At 42.0% G+C, this 25,801-nt stretch overlaps 1 protein-coding gene across 1 annotated transcript in view; it reads left to right on the forward strand.

Annotated features, from left to right (window-relative positions):
- RELL1 (RELT like 1) overlaps positions 1–25,801 on the forward strand; it is a 55,188-nt gene that overhangs the window by 9,024 nt on the left and 20,363 nt on the right. Inside the window, exons 2-3 of the mRNA XM_019741950.3 lie at positions 19,083–19,307; positions 21,132–21,203. Of these exons, the coding sequence (XP_019597509.1) occupies positions 19,083–19,307; positions 21,132–21,203 (297 nt within the window). The remainder of the gene's footprint in view (positions 1–19,082; positions 19,308–21,131; positions 21,204–25,801) is intronic.

Below are 25,801 nucleotides of genomic sequence, written 5' to 3' on the forward strand. Positions count from 1 at the left end.
AAAAAAAAAAGGCCTTGGACATTGCTTAAAGCTAGGTGATAGAGCCAAGAAGCTGGGTTTTGAAGGTAAAACTCATTTCCTCTGCATGGTTGCCAACTCGGTGTCTTAATAGTCTTTTCAGAAAAAAACTTTTGGCTATTTCTTACAAACTGTGTGCAACTCATTTAAAAATGAGGGCCTTAATTTGAGTTGCTCTTAGGTGCTGTGTGGGTAGCAGAATGTACAATAAACTTGGTTTCTGTCCTCCACAAACTTGTAATTGAGAAGGGGAAGATAAGCTATGAAAACAAATCATTATGGAGTAACGGACAGTGTGTTTGGTATAATCAGAGAATTACAAAGTGCTGCGTGGGATCACAGAGGAGACACTTTTCTCTTTTGATAGGAGAGATTGAAAAGACTTAATAGCCTAAAACTTGGCATTTTAAATGGACCTTAATGGGAGCGTAGGGAAAAGGAACAGCCTGTGCAAAGGTGTGGAGGTAGGAAAGGAAAAGTCAGTGCAGACCTGGTGTAGACTGCAGAGCGGAGGCTGAGGTCAGAGGCTGAGGAGCTGCTGCCTATGTGCTTTACTCTGTAGGTGTGGGGGCTGAGGATGGGCTGCAGTGGAGGACGTGGGGCCAGGGGGGGCCAGGTGGGGCCCTCAGGCATTGCGATCTGATGGAAGAGCCCCAGAGGTGAGCTCAGAAAGACCTGAGTTTGAGACATGGTGCCAGTACGTTCAGCAAGGCTGTTAAGATGCTGTTCCTGTGTTCTCATCTGGAAGTGGGGAGGGAGAGACGGAGGGAGAGAGAGAAGGAACGTGAGATCTATTCTTATACAGCTCAGAGTTGTTTGGAGGATCAAACAAATATTATAATCCTTTGTAAGTAATAAAAATATAACCTATATTGTATATAGGTTTACTATGATACAGATGATATATACATAGAAACAATTTTATAAGAGTTTATTTGAGCCAAACTGATAACATAGTCCGGGAAGCAAGATCTCAAATGCTCCAGAGAATAACAGTTTGGCAGCTTCTTTTATGCACTTGAAATTAAGGAGGGGATATGATGTAAGGAAGATTGGAGAAAGCAGGGTGGAGACTAGATTACAGGATAGTTAACAAGATTATGTGCCCTCTTGAGGGTTAGTACTCCCTTAGGGATATGGCTTCTGGTATTGCAAAGGTGTGTTAACCCAGCTGCACAGGAACAATGGAAAGCGCTGGCTTAAAACCTTTCACTAAAGACGTTATAGGCCGGAAGCATGACTACCCACCATGATTTGTCCAGTTAGGAATTTACAATCAGATCACCCTTTGAGGTTACTTTACATAGAACCCTTTATTTTTTTTGGTCCCCCTCCACAAGGGCAGTGTTGGCCATTATGGGGGAGGAAGAAACTTTCCTCTCCCTTCAAGGTTCTCTCGGCTGGTCTAATAATCCAATAGACATGAGACAGATTAACAAAAGAAAATAACCAAATTTAATACATACATATGTATGGGAACCCCGCATACACGAGAGTCAGAGACCCCACATGCACGAGAGGTTCAGGAAGAGAAAGGGGGGTTGAGGTACATAAGACATTTTGAGCTACGGTGAGGTAACCCACTTGGGGGCTTTAAAGGGTCATTGCAGGATAAGAAGAGCAGCTGTTTAGTAAATAGAACTTAGTCCTGCCCTACAGATAGACCAAAAAAAAAAAAAAAATTATCTATGGGAAAGACCCCTAATTCTTTTTCTTCTGGGTAGTCAAGGGAGGGGCAGAAGTTTCTCCTGAACCCTCAGTTAAAGTTCCCCTTAGCTGAAAACAATCTGCATACCACAGAAGCACATCTTGGGGTGACTAACTCTGCCCACTGTCGATGTTCAGGTCAGTGTCTTTAAATAAAACACACAGATCAGCACTGGGGTGGTTTATAAAACCCTGCTTGGCCAACGGCTCCGTCTCCCTGCCACTTATGGCAAGGCTGTTGTCTTAGTCTTCGATTTCTTATAATGTGACCCTATATGAAGGAGGAAAAATAACCCCTTGAAAGTAGTTTAGTATACATTAGGTGCCTACATGTTATGGAAATAATTATGCAGATAGGCTTGGTGTGTCTCAGTGTCTGTGTAGGGGTGGGGGAGGAGGGGGGAGACTTAAAGGAGGGAAACAATCTTTTGCTTGAACCCTATGATACCGTGTTCCCCTGAAAATAAGACCTAACCGGAAAATAAGCCCTAGCATGATTTTTCAGGATGACATCCCCTGAACATCAGCCCTAATGCGTCTTTTGGAGCAAACCTTAATATAAGACCCAGTCTTATTTTCGGGGAAACACGCTAAAATAGTTGATCTTTCCCAGACTGTTCAGTACTTCATCTTGACATATAAATTAGTAGACTCTTGACTTTGAGTCAATGTAGTATAATAAAAATTACATATATTTGGTATTTGTCTCTGGTTCCTGGCACAGACTCCTAAAACCCTTGGAATTTCCTGAGTGTTAGTGTATTTGTTACTGATAATGAGTCCTTTTAGATCTTAACCTAATAAATGACGCTCGGTGGGCCCCCAGATAGCTTCTGGATGGGGCTAGTTGCCTAGAGAACCAACTATATGATTAGATGGTTGGAACTTTCAGCCCTACCCTTGATCTCTGGGAATGGAGAAGAATATCCAGTGACCGATAACGTAACCCAGCATGCCTACATAATGAAACTTCCAATAAAAACTCTGAAACAAGGAGGCTGAGGGAACTTCTGGGTTGGTGAACACGGGTATGTGCTGGGAGGGTGGCATGTCTGGAGAGAGCATGGAAGCTCTGGCCCCTACCCCTTTGCCCTGTGCCTCTCTTCCATTTGGCTGTTCCTGAATTGTATTCCTTATAATAAAATTATAGTAATCCTAAGTTCCTAAGTATAGCACTTTCCTGAGTTCTGTGTCATTAGCAAAGTGTCAAACCTGAGGGAGATGAAGGGAAGCCCTGCATTTCTGGTTGGTTAGCCTGGGACCCCGTTTGCCGCTGCCATCTGAAGAGGGGGCAGCCTGTGGGACGGAGCCCTTTAACCTGTGGGGTTTGTACTGATTCCAGGTAGTCTTAGAGTTGAATTGAACTGTAGGACACCCACTTGGTGATAGAGAATTGGTTGTTGGCAAAATGAAGCAGTCAAGTGTTTCTTATTGGGAAAAGACCAACTCATAATATTAAAACATTGTGCCTGGAATAATCTTGAAATTATGGTGGTTTACTCTTTAGATAAAGACTCAAAATCATTAAAAAATATAGTGGGAAAGAAAAAAAGGGTCAGGTCAGTGCCTTATTGTTTATGTATGTACATTGGGTTTTATAGTATAATAAAGTAGAAGTTATAGCACTGTGTGGTTTTCTTTGAACCTTGTCTCCTCCGGTGTAGAGCAAAGATGTTATAGCATTATTTGCCTCCAGCCAGTAGAAATATCTAGTATGTAAATATTATGGATTGTAGTTACAGGTAGTTTCCAGTATTCTGGTTTCCCGCTACAGCATTAATATTACTATTAGGTTGAACCATATCTTACAATCTTAGCACTCAACAGATAACTAGTGTAAACATTTCGGTAGCTTTTTCTTCAATAAAACTGAGATCATGTTAACTCAAAATACTGCCTTGTGTTTAATGTTGTTTTCACTTAACATTTGTCATTAACAGTTGAGATAATTTTGGACAAAGGGATATGGCAAATCTGATTCCTTCATACAAATTGTTTCTATTGTTTTAAAAGTCAAAGGGAAATTTAGGATTTCCGAGAAGTAATTAACAATTTCAGCAGCGTTAAGTGTAGATCAGGATGGCTTTTTGATTTTGCTTCTTGTAAATGGTAGGATTTTTTTTTTAAATTAGTAGATGTCAGAAAAAAAACAAAAAACAGATCAATTGACTTGGAGAGAATATAACTTAATGCACCTTCCCTTTCCAATAATTGACTGACTAGGAAAAACCATTCTGTCATTCTACATTTATTATTGAATTAGGTGAGTAGTGATTACCCATAGATTTTCTACTCAACCCTAACTCAACTAGAGATGAGCAATGGATAATCCCATTTTGTGGAACTTTACTAAATATCAAAACTTAACTCATACTTCAGAGGCAATAGAGTACAGAGTCTGGGTCTCGGAGCCAGGCTGCCTGGATTAAAATGTCACCTGTGCTACTTGTTAGCTGTGTGACTTGATACAAGTTACTTACCTCTCTGTGCTCTAGTTTTCTTATCTATGAAATGGACTTGAAAATAGCAGTCTACCTCACAGGGTTATTGTAAGGATTAAATGAGTTCATACTTGTAAATTGTTCGGAATAGTAACTATACAAAGTGCATAAATGCATGATGATTATTAATAGTACTTTTTTTTTTTTTTGGTAGGATTGCTTTTGTTGAAGATACTGTACAAGGATGAACAAGCCAAGTTTAGGGGAATAGTACTTTTCTTGCTACTGGTTTTCAGAGGTCTTATTGATTTTGTGCTAGTGATTTTCACATTCATTTCTTCCCCTTAAAAGCAACTTCTCTGTCTCTTGTGTTTTCCTAATTCTCCATAATTTCTCTTTTGTGTGCCTTTTCTGGAGTGATCTTTGTTTCCTCTCCTAATCCCTCTTTTACTTTACTCTTTCCCTCACAGCACTAGTGGAGACCTTGCGTCAGAGGACTTCAGTGGGACAGAACCTTGGCCGTCCACGTTTACTCATCTTTGTTTTTCAATTCCCATATTGCCAGAAGGCAAGTCACATGCCTGTCTTGCAGGAACCCTGCCGGACTTAACCTCTGACTAATGGGAAAACCCTGTGTTTAGGATTTGTGTAGTTTTGTGTTTAATCCTTATCAACTTCCTGTTCTTGGAAGGAGGAGAAACGCGAGGCTGGTATCAGTGTTTGGGAGCCGCTGACTGGTTGGCCTGGCTGTGCTTCCAGCGGAGCATGGTTGTGGCAGCTGTTCCCTCAACTCCGGGGCTTATGTAATGATTCCGTCCCTGACATTTAACACTGCCTCCTCACCTTTCCTGTTTGCTGGTTTTGTTGGGCATCTCCAGCTGAGCTGTAAGCTTTGTGAGGATAGAGACGCTCACCCCCACTACCATTGGTAATCATCAGAGCAACCATAGCTAACGTTTCTTGAGCACTTACTATGTGCTAGGCACTCAGATGAACCCGACTTCATCTCATTTAATACTCAGAAACAATGCCGTTATTATCTTCATTTTAGAGATGAAGAAACTGAGGCAAGGGCAAGTTAATTGATTTGCCCGTGGTCTTGCAGCTAGGAAACAAGTTGAATGAACACAGTGCAGCCAAGGAAAGGCTGGCTTCTGCTTTGACCTTTCTTTCAAGGGCACAGTTTTGGTTCAGAGCTTGGGCCCTGCTTGTAACAGCCCTCGGGTCAAATCCTGGCCATTCATTCCCCAGACGAGTGACCTTGCCTTCAATACTTTATTCTTTAATATCTCCATTTCTAAAATGGGTTTAGTAATAACACCTATCTAAGAGTTGTGATGATTTAAAAAGCGGTCATGCCAGTACACACGCCCAGGCACAGAAATAAGCGTGCAGTGCAGATTCGCTGCTGTTAGCAGTTGGTAGTAGAGGAGTTGAACTTTCCTGAGGCCTTGGGTGTACGAATGGTGACCACTTCCCACATCGATCAGTGCCTCCCTCCATCCCTCTGCCAGGCTGGGTGCCGGGCCACTGTTCACCTTTGAAGGCCTTGCTGAGCTCCAGCCGGTTCAGCAGGACCCTACTGTCCCACGTGGCTGCTTTGTGTTGTCTTCTGCCCACAGGAAACTACTTGGCTAGACTCCGACCTTGGAAGAGGCCGGTTGTACCCAGAAATCGGGGACCTAGCTCCCCGAGGTCTGGTCCTCTGTGTCAGCTCTCTCTCGGTGAAGCTCCAGGGAAGTGAGTGGTTGCTAAGAGAACCCCCCACCTCTGGCCCTGAGTCTTGCTGTTTCTGCTGAAAACAGGCCATCTGGGCCTGTCCTCTTCCCATTTGGTAGTTTAGTCTGGCACTTCCGTTTAACTTCCTCTTGTAGTTTAAATACTTTCTAACCTACTCCCTGTTCGGTCTCATGTGAGGAATGTGCCTGAACAGATCTGTTAGGAATCACAACCCTGTGGAAAGATGGCAGTGTCTTTGGTGAGGGTATGTCAGCTCTGCTCCCTTAGGACTTGGCAGTTTGGAATGTGATGGAATCTTGGAAAAATGCAATGGCAGGGCAATTCCCAAAGCTGGTTTTAGGAATGTGCTATTTGTGGCCTTCGTATGAATCTTTGCTTACTGGAACCTTCTGTTGATTTCCTGCACAGGATCTTGCTGGTATATTACATCTTTCAGAAAGAGCTTACCCAACAAGTGTGTAAAGCTATGGGGTGTATCAGCCAGCCAGCTCTGAAAAGAATTTATTTATATTTTAAAAAACTGTTGGTATTTGGTAAATGGGGGTGTGAGTACCTTGGCCATTCTACCGAACCAAATAGCATTTTAACACAGCTGCTTAGCAAGTTGCAGTGAAAGTGGCACCTGGTCAGCGCCCCAGGCACCCTTCTAAACGCCAGACTCTGCATTCACAGGTTCCCTGTAGCAAATATGTAAGGTGCCCCCATGATGTTCCAGGTTCTCTGACAGGGATAAGAGGTACAGACAGGACATCCACCCCTCCACTTGGGAAAACAGGGCAGTTTAACATCAGTGGGGCTTTTCCTGCGAGTTCTATGCTGCATTTGGTGTCCTAACTTTGACCCCAGGATGCTCCAATGATGTGTGTTATAAGGAGATGGGTGGGGAAGATGGTGGCCCTGAGTTTTGGTTCTGCCTGGCTCATTTCTCTGCCTCTACCCAGTGTTATCATGTTAGGCCACTGATTTAGCTGCAAAATGAGATCTCATCCACTCTCTTGGCTGCTTCCTTGGGATTAGAGGTTTCAGACAAAAGGAATGTGGAAGTGTCAAGTGGAATTTGGGTGGGAACTTTTATATCGTGTATGGTGTCTCTAGGTAACGTGTGGGATTGAAAATTTTCCTTCTCCGTTCCCTTCCTTCTTTTCCTCCCTTCCTTTTTTCTTTCTGAAAGATTTTCAGTTGCCATGTAATTAACATGGTTAGTATAAAGTATGCTTGTGGCAACTATTGAATTGCTTCCAAGTACAATAATTTGTGAGTAATAATGTGAAAACATATATAGGTGGACGAGATGCTTTTCCATAGATAGAAAAATGTCTTCTTTTTACCTTCACAATAGTTTGGAGCTGTAAAATAGAGTTATACTTTAGAGTCAGCTCCTGCTTTATGCAGTTGAAATAAATAATGGGAAATTTTATGCAGCTGAGGTTTTTTTTCTTTCAAATGAAGTCAATATAAAGTTCATCTTGCTGTAGCTGACTTTAATCATTTTTTCATGAAGATGGTTTTTACATTAAAAAAAGATGCGTGCAGATGGCAGTGTTTGGCATACATAATCGGCGCTTTAGAGAGAGACAACTTTTTAGGGTTTAAAGGCATTCGAGTGGGCAGATGTGAACCTAGGTCCCAGCCCAGCTGTGTGGTCTGTTGGTGAAAGTTTCACACCCCAGTGTACTATGAGGTGTGTGTCACTCGCTAGATAAAACTGCAGCCCACCTCCGTTCCTACACACACGGTTAAACAACGTGGCTAAGAGGACAGAGCCTGGGCTCACATTGCCTGGGTTGGATCCTGTCCCACCTTACACATTACAGCTTGTTATTGAACCCCGTGGGCCTCATTTGCCTCATCTGCAAACGGGGGTGATGAGAGGACCTACCTTACAGAGATGGTGCAAATGAAACGAGATTGCGCACGGAGCACCTAGGAGAGTGCCTGCTGCACTGCAAAAATTCCGGAAATGCTGCCTTACCGTTATTTTAACGTAGCAATTCATTCTTCATAACACACCACCTTTTGAGAAGAATCTGAAGTGAATATTTCTAAACAAATGACTTTTTAAAAATTCCATGTCTTTCTTAAATGGCTGAAATTTACAGTTTGAAAGGTGCAGGAAGGTCCACAGTCAGTCTCACTCCATTCCTGTCCTCCAGCCACTCAGCCCCGCTCCAGGAGACGTAGCTATCAGTTAAGTAAAGACTTAACAACAACAAAAAAATCCCCAAATAGAGAACATTGAAAATAACAAGAGAAGAAGGGGCAGGAGAACAGGAAAAGAGAAGGGGGTAGATTCAGAGCGGCCCCAACTGCGGAGCTGTCTCAGTCCCTGCAGGCCCTTGGATTTACACCCCCTCTGAGGACCTCATAATGTGACTCCCGCTTGGGGTCTGCTGGGGGCTCCTCAGCCTTCTTTGCCTTAGAGCCGCGGTTGGTGGCTTCCTGGCCTGTGTCCCAGTGCAGACACTGCTGAGCTGACCTTGCTCTGGTCTGGGGTGCGGCCAGGTCAGATGAGCCTTCTGTTGTCTTCTAAATGCACACCATTGTTTGAGGTACTCAGGGAAGTTCAGGAAGAGTCCAGAACTTGAGATCCTTGGCTTCTCAAAACACAGAGATCCTCCAGTTAATACCTTCCCAAGACTTAGCTGTGGGACAGTAGTCTGTTCAGGCCTTGGGTGCCCTTGGAGAACTGTGTTGGGTCACGGAGTTTCTTGCCCTTAAGAAATCACTTGAGGTAGTGAATCTGAACCAGTTGTGGAGAATGCGAGGGACTTGCTCTGACGCTGCAAAGCTAGCTTTACCCTCTGTGGTTTAAATTAAAACCTAAGATGGTAAATATTCACAGTCTCCATCATTATTTTTTCGGTGTCTTTCTTTCTTTATATTGACATTACCCTAGTTTCAGTCCTTTGTTCTGGTAGCTACTTGGGGTTCGGGGGTGATTAGATTTGTCCCCCAATCTTGTCTTTTTGCTGAGCCATTTGAAATCCATGTGCAGACATTGTTACATTTCACCCGTATGCACCTACCTCTACCTTGCGACTCACGGATGAAGGGCTTCCTCCCCATAATTACAGTACCATTAATAATAAACCTAAACAAACAAACAAGCCTCTAATACTGTTTAACACAGTTTCCTCAGTCATCCTCAAAATAGCCTTTGTAGCTGTTTTAAAATTTAGTATTGTTTAAAATTTTGACCCAGACTCCAGTCAAGGTTTGCTTACTGGATTTGGTCATATTAGTTCCAACAAAAGCTATTTTGAATGCACATTTAGCCAGGTATAGGGGAAGGGAAGAAACTATCTTGGACCAGGCAGTATTTTGACATCTTTGGCTACTTGCCCCTTCCTATTTACTTTTCCCACTCTTAATGCCTATCTCCAAATCCTGGGGTGCTCCTGCTGTCCGGAGCCCTCTATTTGGACACCCCCACCCCCACCCAGGTGCAGCTAAGGTCACACAGGTTATTAGCAGAAACCTCAGACAGCTGCATTTTTCAAGGGGTCTCTTAGCCAAATGCATCTATAAGTCAGGGGTTCATGGCCAGGCACTGTGGAGTTACGCATGTTTTTTCTGTGAAGCTGTGTGGGCCTCCCTCTGTTTACAAGTGGTCTTTGCGGCCCAGAATCTGAGTTCTGTGCTCCTGTATCATTGTAGCATTTCAAAGACTTTGACAAAATAAAGGTAACTGGATGACTGTTTGCATTGCGAGGGATTTTTTTGTCACGGGTGGGTAGACTCTGGGCAGGCAGGTCCTGTCTGGATGTCCCCTCCCTGCCTACTCGCAGCGGTGTGGGGGAGGGTGGGGTTATAGCAGCTGTTTATCTGGGAGTTGTTTGGAAGTTGGCAGCTGCCTGAAGTTTCACTACAAAATTTAGTACTTATTTATATACTGACTTCCATTGTTTTTCAGTTTCCGAATAAGCTCATTTGTTTTCTCCATACATTTTAAGCTTTTAAAATTTGTGCAAATGCTGTGTCTCAATTACTGGCACTGTGTGCTGGAGGTGATCTTAAAAACGCTATGACTTTGGTTATTTCTATAACCCAAAATAGAAGTAATTTGGGATGATTTTGTTTTGTAGAATTTGCTTTCTCCCCTTTTGTTAGTGTAGGTAATTGATTTAAACTGTATTTAACAAATTAACTTAAAGTAGGTCGTTTTGCAGGAGCTAGTAGGTCTGGTTATGAGCCCTGTCCTGAAACAGGATCTGCCTGAGTTTCTGTCCAAGCTCTTACCAGTTTTTAACCATGTGACCTTGGGCAAGTGATACACCCTCCTGAGCCTCCGTTTCCTGTTCTCTAAAATAATAGTACCCACCTCTTGGTTTGTGACCATGACACCCTTGGGGCTGTGGCCTAAACCCTGAGGGGTCTAATCAAATGTATTAATATTTATGCAGTAAACTCGGGAATAGAGGTTGTAAATAGCCTCACATCGGATCAGGACAGGTTTTGCTACCAATGCATTTGTCAGATTTGGTTTAGCTAGGAAACGAGTGACAATGATTTTTGTTTTCAGAGCTTTTTGGATTTGGCCTTGTAGACACGGGCGGGTGGGCTTGGGTTTTTCTCTCCATTAGCATCACCCCAGAGGGAACTGTGGATGGGGCTGGAGAAGGTTGGGGAAGTTGTGGAATTTCAAGAACCACAAAGGACTTTGGCTCCAGCTCGTAATTTTTCAGCCCAGCACATTGAGACCCAGAGAGGTGAAGTGACTTATTCAATATCTCGGAGGTAGTTGTTAACAAGGCTGGATGAGGAAAAACCCCTTTAGAGAAATGCGTGTCTAACGATCTTAGTAATCTAGACCAAAAATAGACCGTTCTTGGGTATTGTGATTTGAATGTTTGAATGTTTGCTTAGGGGGAAAAAAAAAAAGTGTGTGTGTGTGTGTGATCAACTTACCAGGCAGGTCGCTTTCCCATCCCAGAGTTGCTGGGTCACTGTGCTGGGAAACCTTACCTTCTGAGAATGCAAACCCTTTCCTGATAAAAGGAGAATAGCTATCAGAGCCATCAAAATGCTCCTGGCCTCGCTTGGAACAGAGCTGCTTGGGAGAAGTCACAGGGCCTCTTTATCTGGAGTCTCTGGTTATTACCATTGTCTTCCCCGTTATTTTAGCAACCCTTGAGCGGTGCCCACTGGGTTTGAGGAATGCCACTTCTGTGCCATTTCATCTCGGCTCCACTGACCATTGTGGTTGGCAATACAAGTATTACTTGGAAACAAGCTAGAAAACGGCTTTTGATTTTTTTGAGGGGGATGACTTCTGGCTGTTCCTCATACTTCTTCCTCAGTTGCTTGCTGCCGTCAGTCTTTTTCATCTGACATCTTTTTTTGACCTTCTCAATAGGGTCTTGGCAAAACACACATACATAGTGGGTCCTCAAAATACAGTGAATTAACTAACCCTAGTGTAGGTAACTAAATAAACCTGACTGGGCCAAGGAAAAACCCAAGGGATTTTCATAAACGCTGGCTTTTATCAAAGCCATCTTTTCCTTGTAATGTTGTAGCAGGGAATCACGGTTATCAGTAAGAGCCGAGAACTCCTGTTTCATGGCTCTTGGTGCGTGCAAAAGCTGCTCAAGATGAGTCGATGGGCTTATTTTTGAAGAGGCGGAAGGGACTCAGGTTGCGACCGGCATAAGGTGAGCTGTGATTTGGGAGTTGGGAGGCAGGTCAGAGGTGGCAGATGAATAGAGTTTTACAATTGTTCATTCCGTAAACTGCTTTGGAGTCTGATGTTGGGCATTTTCAAAACATATCCTACTTCCTACTGTTCTAATTGGAACCCTAAGCTGTGAAATATGAGAGCAAACCAGCATTTAGCATTTAACAGAAAGGTAGCTAAATGGTGAAATATTGTTGGGAGAAAAATAATTGAAATTTACCTTAAATAGGCATTTGTTTGATGGTGATCTCTTACGAGCCTCATTTTACATATTGTTGCACAAAACCCTTCACAACCAAAAGTTTTTAAGGAAGAAAGGGTTTATTGAGCTGTATGCTAGCCAGAAAAAGGACCAGGTCCTGGGGCTTGCAATCTAAACCACCAGAAGTGGGGCTAAATGGACAAAATAAACATGCCCACCACCCTGGGGTTGACGGCACTCTTTTATCATTGAGTTTAGGGACGAAAGATGTCGGTTGTTTTGAAAGGATTTATATTAGCTATAGATTGGGGCAGGAGAAGAAGGTAAAGCACAGAAAGTTCTGGGGTCAGTGAAGTATTCGATGAAGTATTACGGAAGAAGTATTCAATGCTTCTAGATTGGTTGTGGACAACAGTCTGGAAAGTTCATGACTAAGCAAGATGTGGTGGCATCTGGTGGTCAACCATTCCTTTTAGATAAGAGCTGAAATAGCTGCCTGGAAGTTGATTGAAAGTTTCAACACACATTTAGGAACGTGACCAGTCTTTGCTTGGTTTGGGCCTGTGGCTCTGTTAATTGAATGAATTCCCTGTGTCTTCTTCCCATCCTCTGGCCTGCTGTCATTTAATTGAGGACATCTCAGAATTTTCCTCTTGTTATTATGCAGACACTGAGGCTTTGGGAGAAGGTAAGAGGAAGCAGTGTGCATGCAGGCAGGATCCAGATTGCCTGCTTTGAATCCAGGCACTGCCTGCTGCTGAGCAGCAGTGTGACCTTGGGAAGCTGCTTTATCATGCTGTTCCTCCTTTCCCCGTGGAGCTAATACCACTAACTGTGGAGTGGGTTTATAGTGAAGATTCAACACTTAGCATCGTGCTGGTTCGTGAATGCTCCATAAGTGTGTTGTCAGTAGTAAGAGAGTGAGAACAAGCTAGTCTGCACATACTACCGTCACTTCCGGAACCATCCCAGCCCACACCGTCCCCTTCTTTACTCTGGCTCTGCCCACTTTCATTCTGGCCCTGATTGCTGGTCCCTCACTGTCCTGGGCTTTCCAGCTCCCGTGGCTCTCCCCGCGTGGGTTACACATTCTCAGTTGTGCCTCGAATACCTTTGCACTCCTTTCACTGGCCTCTCCCATTCCTGCGATCTCTCTGCCAAGCCTCGCTGTCTGCACAGCCCCTCTTCTGCTCTGGCACCCTTTGTTCTCAACAGATGCCATCTCTTCTTATGTTAGGAGAAAATAGAGGACATGCCACCTGTTCCCTCCACTGCCTTCTGCCCGCTATAGAGACTCCAACTCATTGGCCCCTGCCTTGGGAACAAGTGACTTTTCCTCCTGGGAACAAGTGGCTTTTTCTACTTCTCAAGAGTTCAGGGGCGGCTGGTTGGCTCAGTTGGTTAGAGCGCAGTGCTCATAACACCAATGTCGCCGGTTCGATTCCCACATGGGCCAATGAACTGCGCCCTCCACAACTAAATTAAAAACAACGATTTGACTTGGAGCTGATGGATCCTGGAAAAACACACGGTTCCCCAACATTCCCCAGTAAAAATTAAAAAAAAAAAAAAGTTTAATCTGTCTCCTTCCCGTGGAAATCATCTCCTCAGGCTTCCTAAAAATGATCACTGCCTATTTCCTCTCCAGTCTCTCCCTTTTGCTGTTGCTGCATATAAATACTTTGGTTTAGGCCACTGGAAAAAAAAAGTTCCAAACCAAAATTCCTTCCCCTTACCCTGAGGGTGAACTACTACTCTGCTCTTTTTGCTCGTACTTGGCTTCTAGAAAGAGTGAACCCAGCTCCGTCTCTATTACTCAACCCGGGGAAGCTAGTCTTACCTTCCAGGCCATTGAAAACCTGCTCCCTGCAAGGTCACAAGGACCTCCTGTGGATCGGTTTTCCTTTCTAGTTTATTTTATTTACAAAATTTATTCACTCATTTTATGTATGTATGTATGTATGTATTTGTTTTAGGATTTTAAGTGTATTTCAAGAAATGACAGAGAAACGGAGTAAAATACAACAAAGGGAAAGTTAAAAAAAATTCCAAGTTGCTTCTTAAATTAGAAACTAAAGGTTTCCCATGTGTTCTTAGAAACATCCAGGTGGGCTAATTTATCTGAGGTCTCAATTATTTTTCTATAAAGATACTTCTTAGCTCCTTTCTTTTTCTTCCTTCCTCCCTCCCTCCCTCTTTTCTTCCTTCCTTTCTTTCTTTCATTGTCGTAAGAACACTTAACATGAGATTTACCCTCCTAAATTTGGAAGTGCGCAGTACAATACTGTTAACTGTAGGCTCAATGTTGTACCTCAGATCTCTAGAACTTACTCATCTTGCAGAACTGAAACTTGATACCCATGGAATAACAACTTCCATTTCTCCTTCTCCCCAGCACCTGGAAACCAGTACTGTATCCTCTGCTTCAAAAAGTTTGACTCTTTTAGTACCTCATACAAGTAGAATCACAACACAGTATATGTCCTTCTGTGACTGGCTCATTTCACTTAGTGTGATACCCTCCAGGTTTGACAGGATTTCTTTCTTTTTTAAGGCTCAGTAGGGTTTGATTGTATGTCTACACATTTTCTTTATCCATTCACCCATGGATGAGCATTTAGGTTGTTTCCATATCTTGGCTATTGTGAGCAGTGCTGTAATGAACATAGGAGTGCAGATATCGCTTCAAGTTCCTGATTTTAATTCTTTTAGATAAATACTCAGAAATGGGATTACATATGGCAGTTCTATTTTTAATTTTTTGAGGAACCACCATATTTTTTTCCCTAGCAGCTGCACCATTTTACATTTCCTTCCTATTTTAGTTGCTCTCTCTTGCAGTATTTGACCTATCTGACTGCTCATTCCTTCTGGAAACTCCTTCCTTTGTGTCCTAGGGTAGAGCCCTGGCTTTTCTTCCTCAGCTTCCTCATGGAGTAGATCCAGTTGCTCAATAGATATTTCCATCTTAATGCACAAACTGAACTCGTGATATTGTCCTCTCTGTGCCAAGTATATTAGTTTGCTAGGGCTGCTGTAACAAAGCACCACAAAGTGGGTGGTTTAAAATAGAGAAACGTATTGTCTCCCAGTTCTGGAGGCTAGAAACCCAAGATCAAGGTTGGCAGAGTTGCTTCCTCCTGAGGGCTGTGAGGAGGAATCTGTTCCATGCGTCTCTCCTAGGTTTTGGTGCTTTGCTGGCAATCGCTGGTATTTTTTGGCTTGTAGAAGCATCACCTCAATCTCTGCCTTTTATGTTCACATGATGTTTTCCCTATGTGAACATCTGTACAAATTTCTCCTTTTTTTAAGGACACCAGTCATACGGAATTAGGATCCACCGTAATGACCTCATTTTAACTTGATTACCTTTGTAAAAATTACCTTTGTAACCTCCTAATGAGGTTACATTGTGAGATAACTTGGGGTTAAGGCTTCAACATAAGAATTGGGAGGGAGACAAAATTGAACCCATAACACCAAGCAAACTTTTCTCAGATAGGTCTCATCTCGATAAATGGAATCAGTATCTACCATGTTGCTCAGGCAGAAACTTGGGCATCATCTTTGTCATGTCACTTGCCCTTATATTAACTGGGGTCCAGAGCTTACAGAAATTAGAGGCAAAATTTTGGAATAGGAACCATCGCATTCAGCAGGTTTACAAAGGGGTCTGTGACTCCCAACTTTGACAACCTTTGCTCTCTCTGTATATGTTTTAAGTGTCCACCACATTTGTACAAAGGTAATACGAATACAAATTTTGGAAAATTACAGAAAAGTATACAAGTAACATTTAAAATTTTCCTATTATTCAATTACCCAGAATCACTTAATATTTTGGTTATTTCTTTGTATGTTTTATGCTTTTATGCCTTTTTAAAAACTAGTTGAGTCATACTGAACGTAAGATTTTGGATCCAACTTTTAAAATTCAACATTGGATCATAAGTGTTTTCCCATATCTTCACAACATCTTCATAAATAGTTTTAAATGTTTGCACATTATTTCATCAAATGGTAGACTGTGACTGACTTGGGTATTTTCTTATTATGCCATTGTCAAATGGGCAGGTGCTGCCATTTTTTAACTTTTATAAATAATGCTGCAACAGCCTTTGCTATTAATTTGGACTCAAATAATTTGTTCATAATTCAAATATGATTCCGCTGGGGATGAAGGAGAAAGATGGAAAGCTAAACTTACCTAAGTTACCAGATGTTTTAGGTATTATTAGTGAATAATTTCTTCGTGATTTAAAACTTATTCTTCATCGAATTGCTAAGGTAGATCACTGTAGGTTCTCCAGTCAACATTTTGCTTTTTAGTGATTCCTTGTTGTCCATAATGGGTCTGTCTAATAGAACTTTTGGGATGATGGAAAAATTCTTTATCTGACCTGCCCAGTATGGTAGCCAATTACCCACAGGTGACTACTGAACACTTGAAATGTGGTTATTGAACACTAGAAGCTGACAAAGTATCACTTCCAACATATTCTATTGGTCAGGCAAAGCAGAGTATATATTCAAAAGGAGGAGATACAGATCTCACCTCTCCATGGGAGCCGTATCAAAGAATTTGGGGCTGTGTTTTAAAATCATCTTAGAAAAGTACAACCATTTTGACTCCATTTTATTATACAGGTGGGGAAATTGAGCACAGAGCAGTTAAATGACTTGCCCAAGGTGACAAGCCTAGTAAGTGGCCAAGCTATTATTTATGCCAGGCAGTCTTGACCTTTTAACCTCAAGACTATATTGTAGCTCTCTATAATTCATGTTTCACTAATTTAGATGTATATCTTCTTCAGTTTTTTCATGGTACAATAATTATGAGATTAAGTGACTGATACGTGTTTGTAAATGACAAACACTGTAAATACGTAGTATTTGCAAGGGTTTGCTAGATGCCAATTTTTTTTTAATTAAAGTTAATTGGGGTGACAGTGGTTAGTAAAGTTATATAGGTTTCAGATGTACAATTCTGTAATACGTCATCTATATATCCCATTGTGTGTTCACCACCCAGTCAATTCTCCTTCCATCACCATATATTTGATCCCCTTTACCTTCACCTACCACCCCACTCCCCCCTTACCCTCTGGGAACCACTAAACTATTGTCTGTGTCTATGAGTTTTTGCCAAATTAATGATGAATACACATTCTCAACCACCTGATTCAGGAGGAGCTCTTTGGCTCCAGTTCTGAGCCCCTCTCCTTTCATCCCTGTTTCCTACTGCTCCCCAAAGAGAATTTGTTATCACCTCCAGATTGAAACACACCATGATTCGGAGTAAAACCCTCTCAGTCTTAGCATGCTGCCTGCTTCACCTACTCCTGGTGTATGGAATATGTGATACTAAAAAGGAAAGAATAAAGAAACTTATTTAGAATTATAAAAGGAATCAAGGAAATGTTTCTGGTTTTCAGTGAAAGTAAGGCTTGAGACCAAACCTTAATTTAGGTGATGTATTTGCATATGTTTAGTGTGTGTATGTATTCTTTCATTCACTTACTAATTATTTTGATTCTTGGAATAGAAATCAGAAAAAAACATACGTTGAAATAAAATAAAAATATACGTTAACCTAATATATAGGTTATTCAGAATTCTTGAGGTTGTCTGATAGAATAATGATTGCAGCCTTTTACAAACCTAAGAAACCAGCAATTTCCTTTCATGTTCAAGTTCAAAGATTATGGATATTTTCATGTGAAAGAGATAGCTCTCTGGTTTGCAGTTAGGCTTCTGCTTGATACTGTTTGCTGCAATGATGCAATCTGATCATTTCACACCTGGATTTGTCCCCCATGTAATCATTACAACACAGATTCTTTTTTCATCAAAATACTCTTTGAGAAATATTAGAATTAAATGTATCTAGCTTTCCAATTTCTGGGTTTCTTAAGCAGTATGTGTGAATCTTCCTGATGTAGAGAACCTCATTTTCTCACTTCAGAATCTGAGTATTCCAAATAATGAGACTTCATTTCAATGAAAGCCCACCTTTTTCCTTAGTCCTCATCCTACCTGACCCCCCCTTCTTCGTTTGACAATTCCCTCCTCAGTTTTTGTCCATTAACTGGTACTTTGCTGGTTTTTCCACACAGTCAGCTCTTTCTCTGTTATCTTAATTGGCCATATCTTAGGTTACTTAATTCCCAATGTAGGGAGTCTAACTGGCATCCTGTAGGCCCGCCCTGATATCCAGCTGCCCCTGGTATAATAAATCCAGGTGATACTTTGATATGTCTAAAAGCAAAGTTCTCCTTTTCTCCAAAAGATGTCCCCTTTTCAGCTGTCCTATTTTTGAAATAATAAAATAGGTCCCCATTATCATTTGTTTCTTCTGGTGACGCATGTGTACTTTCCGTGGCATTTCTCCTCTAATCTGTGCTGATCGGCCCATGTGTTGACTTGTTTACTGGCTGTTTCTGATGCTACCCTACAAGCTCCAAGATGACACTGGCCAAATTGTTATTTATCATTTACTATAGCCACCTCCCAGCAAGGTGCTTTTCACAAACTGGGCATGCCATAAATGTTCATTTGGATCAGTGAATGAATAAACAAAGGCACATGCTTCCATTTTTATGTTTGCACCCCTGGGCCAAAATAGTGATGCCATCTTAGATTTCCCCCCTCTTTTGTATACTCTGGATCTGTAAGTTTGCTAAATCCTTCTAGTAAGTTCCATGGGGACAAGGGTTTTTGTTCCTCTTGCCCAGTGATATATCACAAGTGCCTCAAATGGCACCTGGCATGCAGTGAGCATTTACTATGGTACAGAAATGGTTCTAAATGTTTTACATGTATTAATGTATTTGATCTTCATAACAACCTAGAAAGGGTGGGTAGGTCCTATTGGTATGCTCATTTCACAATGAAACTGAAGCATTGAGATGTTGTTGTCATTGTTCAGTGTCGCATAGCTGCCAATTGGTGGAGCCAGGACTTGAACCCATGTGTCCTGAGTGTGTGCTATAATACCACCTAATGATCATGTTGTGTAGGTACCCTTACAGATGAAGAAGCAGAAGATGGCTTGAAAAGGTTTTCTAAAAAGTTATCCAGGGTGGAACCCAGTTTATGAGTAGCAGGGACGGGATGGCACTGTGTTAGCCCAATTGGGCCCTCCCCCTGTGCGCCTGTGCTGGCAGACCCACTAGTGTCTGTGTGGCCCGTGGTTTGGAGAGCAGACTGGGATTCAAGGTGAACATTTCCCAAGGTCGTCAGGTTTTCCGTCCTCCCTGCAGACATCTAACGCGGCCATGTGCGTTTCTTGTTACAGAAAACGGCGGCAGCCGCACGTTGCAGTCCAGAGCAGAGACGACACCGTCGCCCACTAACAACACTGGGAGTGGACACCCAGAGTATGTTGCCTATGTGCTGGTCCCTGTATTCTTCATTATGGGTCTCTTTGGGGTCCTCATCTGCCACCTGCTTAAGAAGAAAGGCTATCGTTGTACAACAGAAGCTGAGCAAGACGTGGAAGAGGCTAAGGTCGAAAAGATAGGTAAATAACCTGGATTCTTTTTGTGGGAAATGGGTGGGGACGATTTTTAAATAAGATAACAGCCGTAGATATATTCTATCTCTACGAGGCAAAATGATCCACGTTAAATTAACAGTAGGTGGCATGGTGTTGTATCAGAGTAGATCTCACAGTGACCACACCTAGAGTTTGAAAGCTGGTGTTCACTTATGAAATACCTACTAGATAATTTACTCTTACTTGCCTCGTGGCCTTGGGCAAGTTATGGATGCTCTGCATCTCTGCTATGTATACTTTAATTAATTTAATGCCAATTAATTAAAATTCTAATTTCATTTACATGAGAACAATAACCTTCATCTTGGAGGATTATTGTGAAATTTAGAGAGAAGGTTCATTGGGTGTTTGGTACAGATGGCCACTTGGTAAATTTTAATCCTTATTATTGAATTAGATTCTGATTAAAATGATGGGAAAATTAAATAGAGCTCACCATTTTTGGGATATTACTTTTGCTGAGGGAGTTCTGTCTTAAGTATGAGACTGGAGTTTATGTTTATTAAAAGATTGTGTGAACAGTACAGTATAAGTATGGCAAAACTTGTGCTTTTGTATTAACTTCAGGGTGACTTACCTTTTCCTCTTAGCATGGAGTTATTGGGTAGTGCTTAGAAAAATCTAAGAGATGAAATTATGCTTTTTCCACAGATGTTCTTTCCAACCATCCTTTAGGGACATTTCCTGACGTGGGTCTTGGGGAGTACTAGATAAGTCTCCACATCTCTTTCAGCTCCTCAAAGGGCAGTTATTGCAGAAAGGTGACATTTGCAGTAGGTCGCCCTTCAAGCCAGCCTCAAGGGTAGAGGCGGGGAGCTTCCTCATTCCTTGCCAGCTTGCTGGCCTGTAGGTTTTTCCCACCCTCACTGACCTTTGAGGCAGAGAAAGAACAGGATGGCAGGATGAGTCATGTGTCAGATATGAGCAAACCAAAGCTGAGTGTTTGTCAACAGAAGTGGAGCCCCCGCCTCTCCTCCTTGGTAGATGCTTGCAGGTTGCTTAAGCACTCACCATTGGCATTATCTAATCAAACACATGTTCGTGGAGGAGACTGTGATAGAGGAGGCACTTTTCCAGATACACAGGTAGGACATGGGACATCTTGATTCATTCTCTGTGAACTGAGATGGAGTGTTTCAACTCGCCCTCTTCTTCTTGTTTGATTGAAAAAAATTATACAGACTGGTTTCAGAGCAGAGGTTTGATTTTTTTTTTTTCCAAAGACTATCACATATACAGAATCTCCCAAAGTAAACTGAGTTTGTGGGTAAATAACCATGGCCAAAATTTAGATCATTTGGAAGTATGCTTAAAAGAAAGGAGAGTCTTATAAACATGGATGAATAATGACCCAATTTAAAAAAGAAATTAATACTTTGCATTTGTATATTGTACACGTGCAATTAAAATCCAAGAAGCTTTTTTCTTCCCATTTCCCCTAAGGGTTTAAGAAAAATTATGAGAGAGAAATATTAATAATAGTAGTATGGACTGATATAGATGCATGAAGTTGTTGTCTTGGAAAGTGAGTATGTGTTTGGACTTGAGAAGCGACTGAAAGAGACATTTCTGATCCTTTTTATGCCTGTTAGGCCAAGGAAGTCACTGTGTGCTCTGCATCGGGCAGTTTGGGGCTGAAGGAAGAAAGCCTAAGCTCTTAACCCCGTGGGTGACCGGCTGAGCTTTCTGGGGACTGTTCAGCGAAGTCTTGGGATCTAAAACTGAATCTCATTAACTTGATGCAAGTGACCAATTGTAACCCTTTCTCCCCTCCCCTTTCTCTTTCAGAGTTGAATGACAGTATAAATGAAAATAGTGACACTGTTGGGCGAATTGTCAACTATATCATGAAAAATGAAGGTATGGCTGTTTTAATGTTTCAGAGCAATTCAATATTTATGTGTTTTATTAAAAACCTATTTCCAAAAGTCAAGATTTATATGGACTCTCCAATCAATTTTTTGAAGTTATCGGCAGCACCTTTTTCCTGACCTCTCTAAGAGCTCAGCTTCCAGCATTATCCAACCACGATTGTTTCAAATAAGTGAGTTTTCTAAGAGCCAGTCGTTGGAGTGGTGCAGAGTCAGACCTGGAGGTGGTGGCTTACCTTCAAATCCTGGCCTCACTTTGATACGGGGAAAGTCATGTTACCTCAGTTCCTCCTCTGTAAAACGAGGGTAATAATAATGTTTACCTCATAGCATTGTTATGACATAGTGCACATAAAGTGCTTAGTAAAATAAGTGCTCGAGTATTATCTGTTCCTTTCTTTGTGCTTTTAGAAAACTGTGGTAAAATACACATAATGTAAAATTTACCATTATACCCATTTTAAAGTATACAAGTCATTGGCATTATGTATGTTCCTGGTGTTGTACAACCATTAGCACTATCTACTTCCAGAACTTTTTCATTGTCCCAAACTGAAACTCAGTCCCCGTTAAGCAGTCACTCCCCGTTCTCCATCCACGGGCCACCACTGCTTTCTGTCTCTCTGGATTTGCCTATTCTATAATCTATTCTTAAGTAGTAAAGCTTTTAATAGGTTTAACCTTCATGGATTTAAGCAGTTTTTCCTCTCTCTAATGTATCGTACACCCCATCTTCTTAAATGGAGGGGTAATTTAATCTTGATTAGATAAATTTGGGTCATTGTTCTGAACACTGGTTATTATGTCCATAGGATGACACTGTGTGGTCGGTGTGCAACTTCTTGCCTGTACACCTAACAGCTGGAGATTTTCATCCCCTGAATTCTCTCGAGAATTTAAAAGAAAACGTTCCTTGGGCTGTAGCTTTGCTCTCGTCAGTGCTAACTCATGCGGTGTGCACTGATGCAGCTGAGCCATTTGTGCAGAACTTGAAATACCTGTGTACTGCTCAGTAAATACTGCTTATCTGCCCCCAGCCCTTCCCGGGGGACCCCCAACCCCCATATTCTGTCAACAAGAGCACCTGACTGGCCCAGGCTGTTGGTCAATGAGTTTGACTTTAGAGAAACAGCCATTTCATACGGTTCATATAGTTAAGCATAATTTTCATTGTTCTTTACAGAGTGCGCTTTATGGTTTGGCATAGATCTAGGTGCTTTATGTGTGTAATCTCATTTCATCCTCAGAATATCTCTCTACATTAGGTATTATTGTGTCCATGTTACACATGAAGAGATATGTGGGCTCCAAGTGGTTGAGTTCACACGGTTAGTGGGCAGCCCAGGCCTCTCTGGTCTCTCTCAACTGTACAACGTTGCCTCTCCGCTCTTCTAGTTTGTAGCTTTCAGTTTCTACAGGATGGAAAACCAGATGACAGACCTAATAGAATGTTGTTTAAAATAAGAACAAAACAGACCAGAACACTTGGATTTTGATGTCTGTCTTCCAGAGACCTTCCTTCAGGGAACAAAAGTTAGTGATGCTATTCTTGAACAGTCGATGGTGCATGCTTCTGTTACATAAAAAGGTGGTTTTTAATTTACACCAGAAATACACAAATATGTTCTTGGCGTTGCAGTCCCTCCGCTGCAGAGGTGCACAGAGTGGGTGCGGCATGGACGAGAGGTGCACGGAGTGGGCCCCTTCATGGCTCCTGTGCCTTGTGCCTTCAAAACTGCCTCCCATGGCTTTAGGAAGCTTGGAGGCCTTGGGGACCTGGGCTTCTGAGAGCTGAAGCAGCTGCTAAGTTAGTGAGTGTTGGATGAGGCATTGAATCGATAGGAATAAATCACTGTGGAAACTTTGCTGGGGCCGACATACATATGTGTAGCTTCATAGGGCGCACTGCATGTTTGCTGTGGGCCAGGCCAGTTCTAAGGGCTTGTTAGGGACTACCGACTCTATGATTCAGCTACTTTAGTCCCATTTTACAGTTGAGAAACTGAGGCCCACAGTGCTGAACTCACTGGACAGAGTTGCACTGTTGGCAAGTGGCAGAGCTGAGATCGGAGCTGTAGCATCTGGCTCTAGAATCCATACTTAACCACTTGCTGTTACTGCCTTTTTTGTGGCAGCAGGAAATAGGGATGGTAAACTCATCCTCCTGTTGGGGTAGTTTATAAAACTCTGGTAACATTAACTCATTAAATTCTCAAAACTGCCTTCTGAGGTAGGCCCTGTTGCCACCCCATTTTTTAGAAGAGGCGACAGAGGCCCAGAGGGTAAGAGACTTGCCCAAGGTCACACAACCAGTGTATGGCAGGATGGTGCCAGCAGCGGGCCCTTGTCTTAATTACAGCAGAGGTGTGTTTGGGTCCCTAGAACAAGCATACTATTTAATTTTGTCACCTCCCACACTCAAGGGCAAATAGGTCTGTTCTTTTCTTTTTAAGTGATGTCGTTTTCCTTTTGGAGAGTAGCCTTTCTGTTTCTGCTGCATTGATCACCAGTAGGTATGTTAGAGTCCTACCCAAGGCACTGTTTTTATTCTTTCTCTTCTGCTCCCTAGTTCTTTCCCTTCTGTCTGATTCTTTATCCTCTTCTCCTGTCAATGCCTTCATCTGTCTGCCTGTGACTGGCCAGTGACCTGTGAGAATGGGTGGGGATTCTGATTCTGTGTGTAGCCCTTGGTCCTCCTTGGCCACGAGAAGACATCTGGCCACTCGACATCACTTTTCCAGCAATGGCCCTCTTTAGCTTCCAGCCTGTGCCAAAACCACAGCTGAGTGAGTAGTTCCCAGCTTGGGTCTCTTACCAGTTATAACCTAGCCTTTTCAGTTTGCCTTTGAGACTTAAATCCTCTATAGAACAAATCTATTTTTTCTTTTTTCTTTGTTTCTGTCATTAAGAGATTCTGAACTCACTATCAGTGTAGACCTCCTTTAACATTCTAATTCTTTTTAATTGTAAGCACACCATAGCATAAGTTTTCTTTTCAAACTGAAAAAAAAGGACTACAATTAAGTACAATACTGTCATTACTATTTTCCCATGTTTATTTAAGTTTTCTTTGCTAGGTTTGCATATTTTAAAGAATTTAGAATCACGATTTATGACTAGTTTTCTGCTTTGCATTTTTAATTTGGCTAAAGGAGTAATATTTCACCTGTACTCATGGTGACATTCTTGTTTGTGGTTTAAACATACCATGTCGTGAATGTTGCAAATCAGGTTAGCTTAGATAAATATCTCTTGAAGGATGAATTTATCAGCTGACCTGAGGACTGATTACTTTTCTCCTAATCTCAAGGCTTGGATTCACTACAGTTCTACCATTAATTTTTCTCTCTAAGTGGAGTTGAACTGAAGAGTGTTTTCGAGGTCATTGGGGTTTTCTTGCCTTGCATGGAAATTTGGAAAGTACCTGCAACTTCATAGCTGAGCTTGTCTGCTGTGCTCTTAAACCATCGGATAAAGTGACAGTGAAGAGTATTGTGATTATTTCCCAGGTACCCTGATTATTCGCACTAGGCAGAGGGACCCCTTTGTGAAATTCTTCCCTCAATTTATATTATGGCAAAAAGGATTCCTTTACAAACTATCATTACTGAGTAAGTCTCTGAAACTTGCTATAATGATTATGCAAACATCCTGTGAACTATTGAACTATTAATCATTTGGGTAGAGACTTGGATGTTGAAGGGGTGAAAAGCACCCATCTCAGAGACCAGGGTTTGCGTCCAAGTCTGTGACTCTAACTCTGTGACTCTGGCCAGTTGCAGTCTTTAGGCCCAATCTCTGTCTCTGCCAAATGGAGGTGATAATTCTGCGTACGGTTAGGGTTGTTGGGAAAATCAAACTTGGGAAGGTCTGTAAAGTTTTTAGTTAGTGACTGGCACACTCTAATTTTGGTGATGGCAATTGTGGTTCTTGCTTGGGAAATTTGCCTTGATTGTGTAGGAAAACTTTGAAGAGAATAGTGGTGGGAAAGAACACAGGGCATTTTTCTTGCCTGACTTTAATTGCTTTATGCATATTATCAGGCAGAAATTCAGGAAAGAGGAGAGGAAGCATTTTCTGGAAATAACTGCCCACCAGAAAGTTTCCCCTGCTCTTGACAGGTTTTCTTTGCCTTGTAACTCACTCCTCCCATTCTCTGGAAACCCATGAAGGGAGGTATAATTGACAAACTAAAGCATGTGTGGAAGTTGACTGGTGGCATTATGTTAGAAAGTTTTCTCATCACAGGAAACCAAAATTGTTCCCAAGGGGCAGAATACTGAAGTTCATTCCCTGGCCTAGACTGGAAATTAGACATGGGTGTATGTGTGTGCATGTGTGTGTGCATGTGTGCGTGCATGTATGTGTCCCTCATACCAAACTTCCTCAGGCAGGGCGGCTGTAGGTGATATTTTCATAGAAACTTAAGTCTACTCTTAAAGACTTCACTCATGGCGAACAAAGGGGCTGTTTGCTAATTATTTCTAAGAAATAAGGGTGAGGTACAGGAATATATGAATACATGAGAAACAATACAGGTCAATAGAAAACAAGTATTAGTAATGATTTTAGTATATTTTATTAATA

The sequence above is a fragment of the Rhinolophus sinicus genome, chromosome 1, assembly GCF_057876585.1.
Source record: "Rhinolophus sinicus isolate RSI-liver-muscle chromosome 1, RSI-T2T, whole genome shotgun sequence".
Lineage (NCBI taxonomy): Eukaryota > Metazoa > Chordata > Mammalia > Chiroptera > Rhinolophidae > Rhinolophus > Rhinolophus sinicus.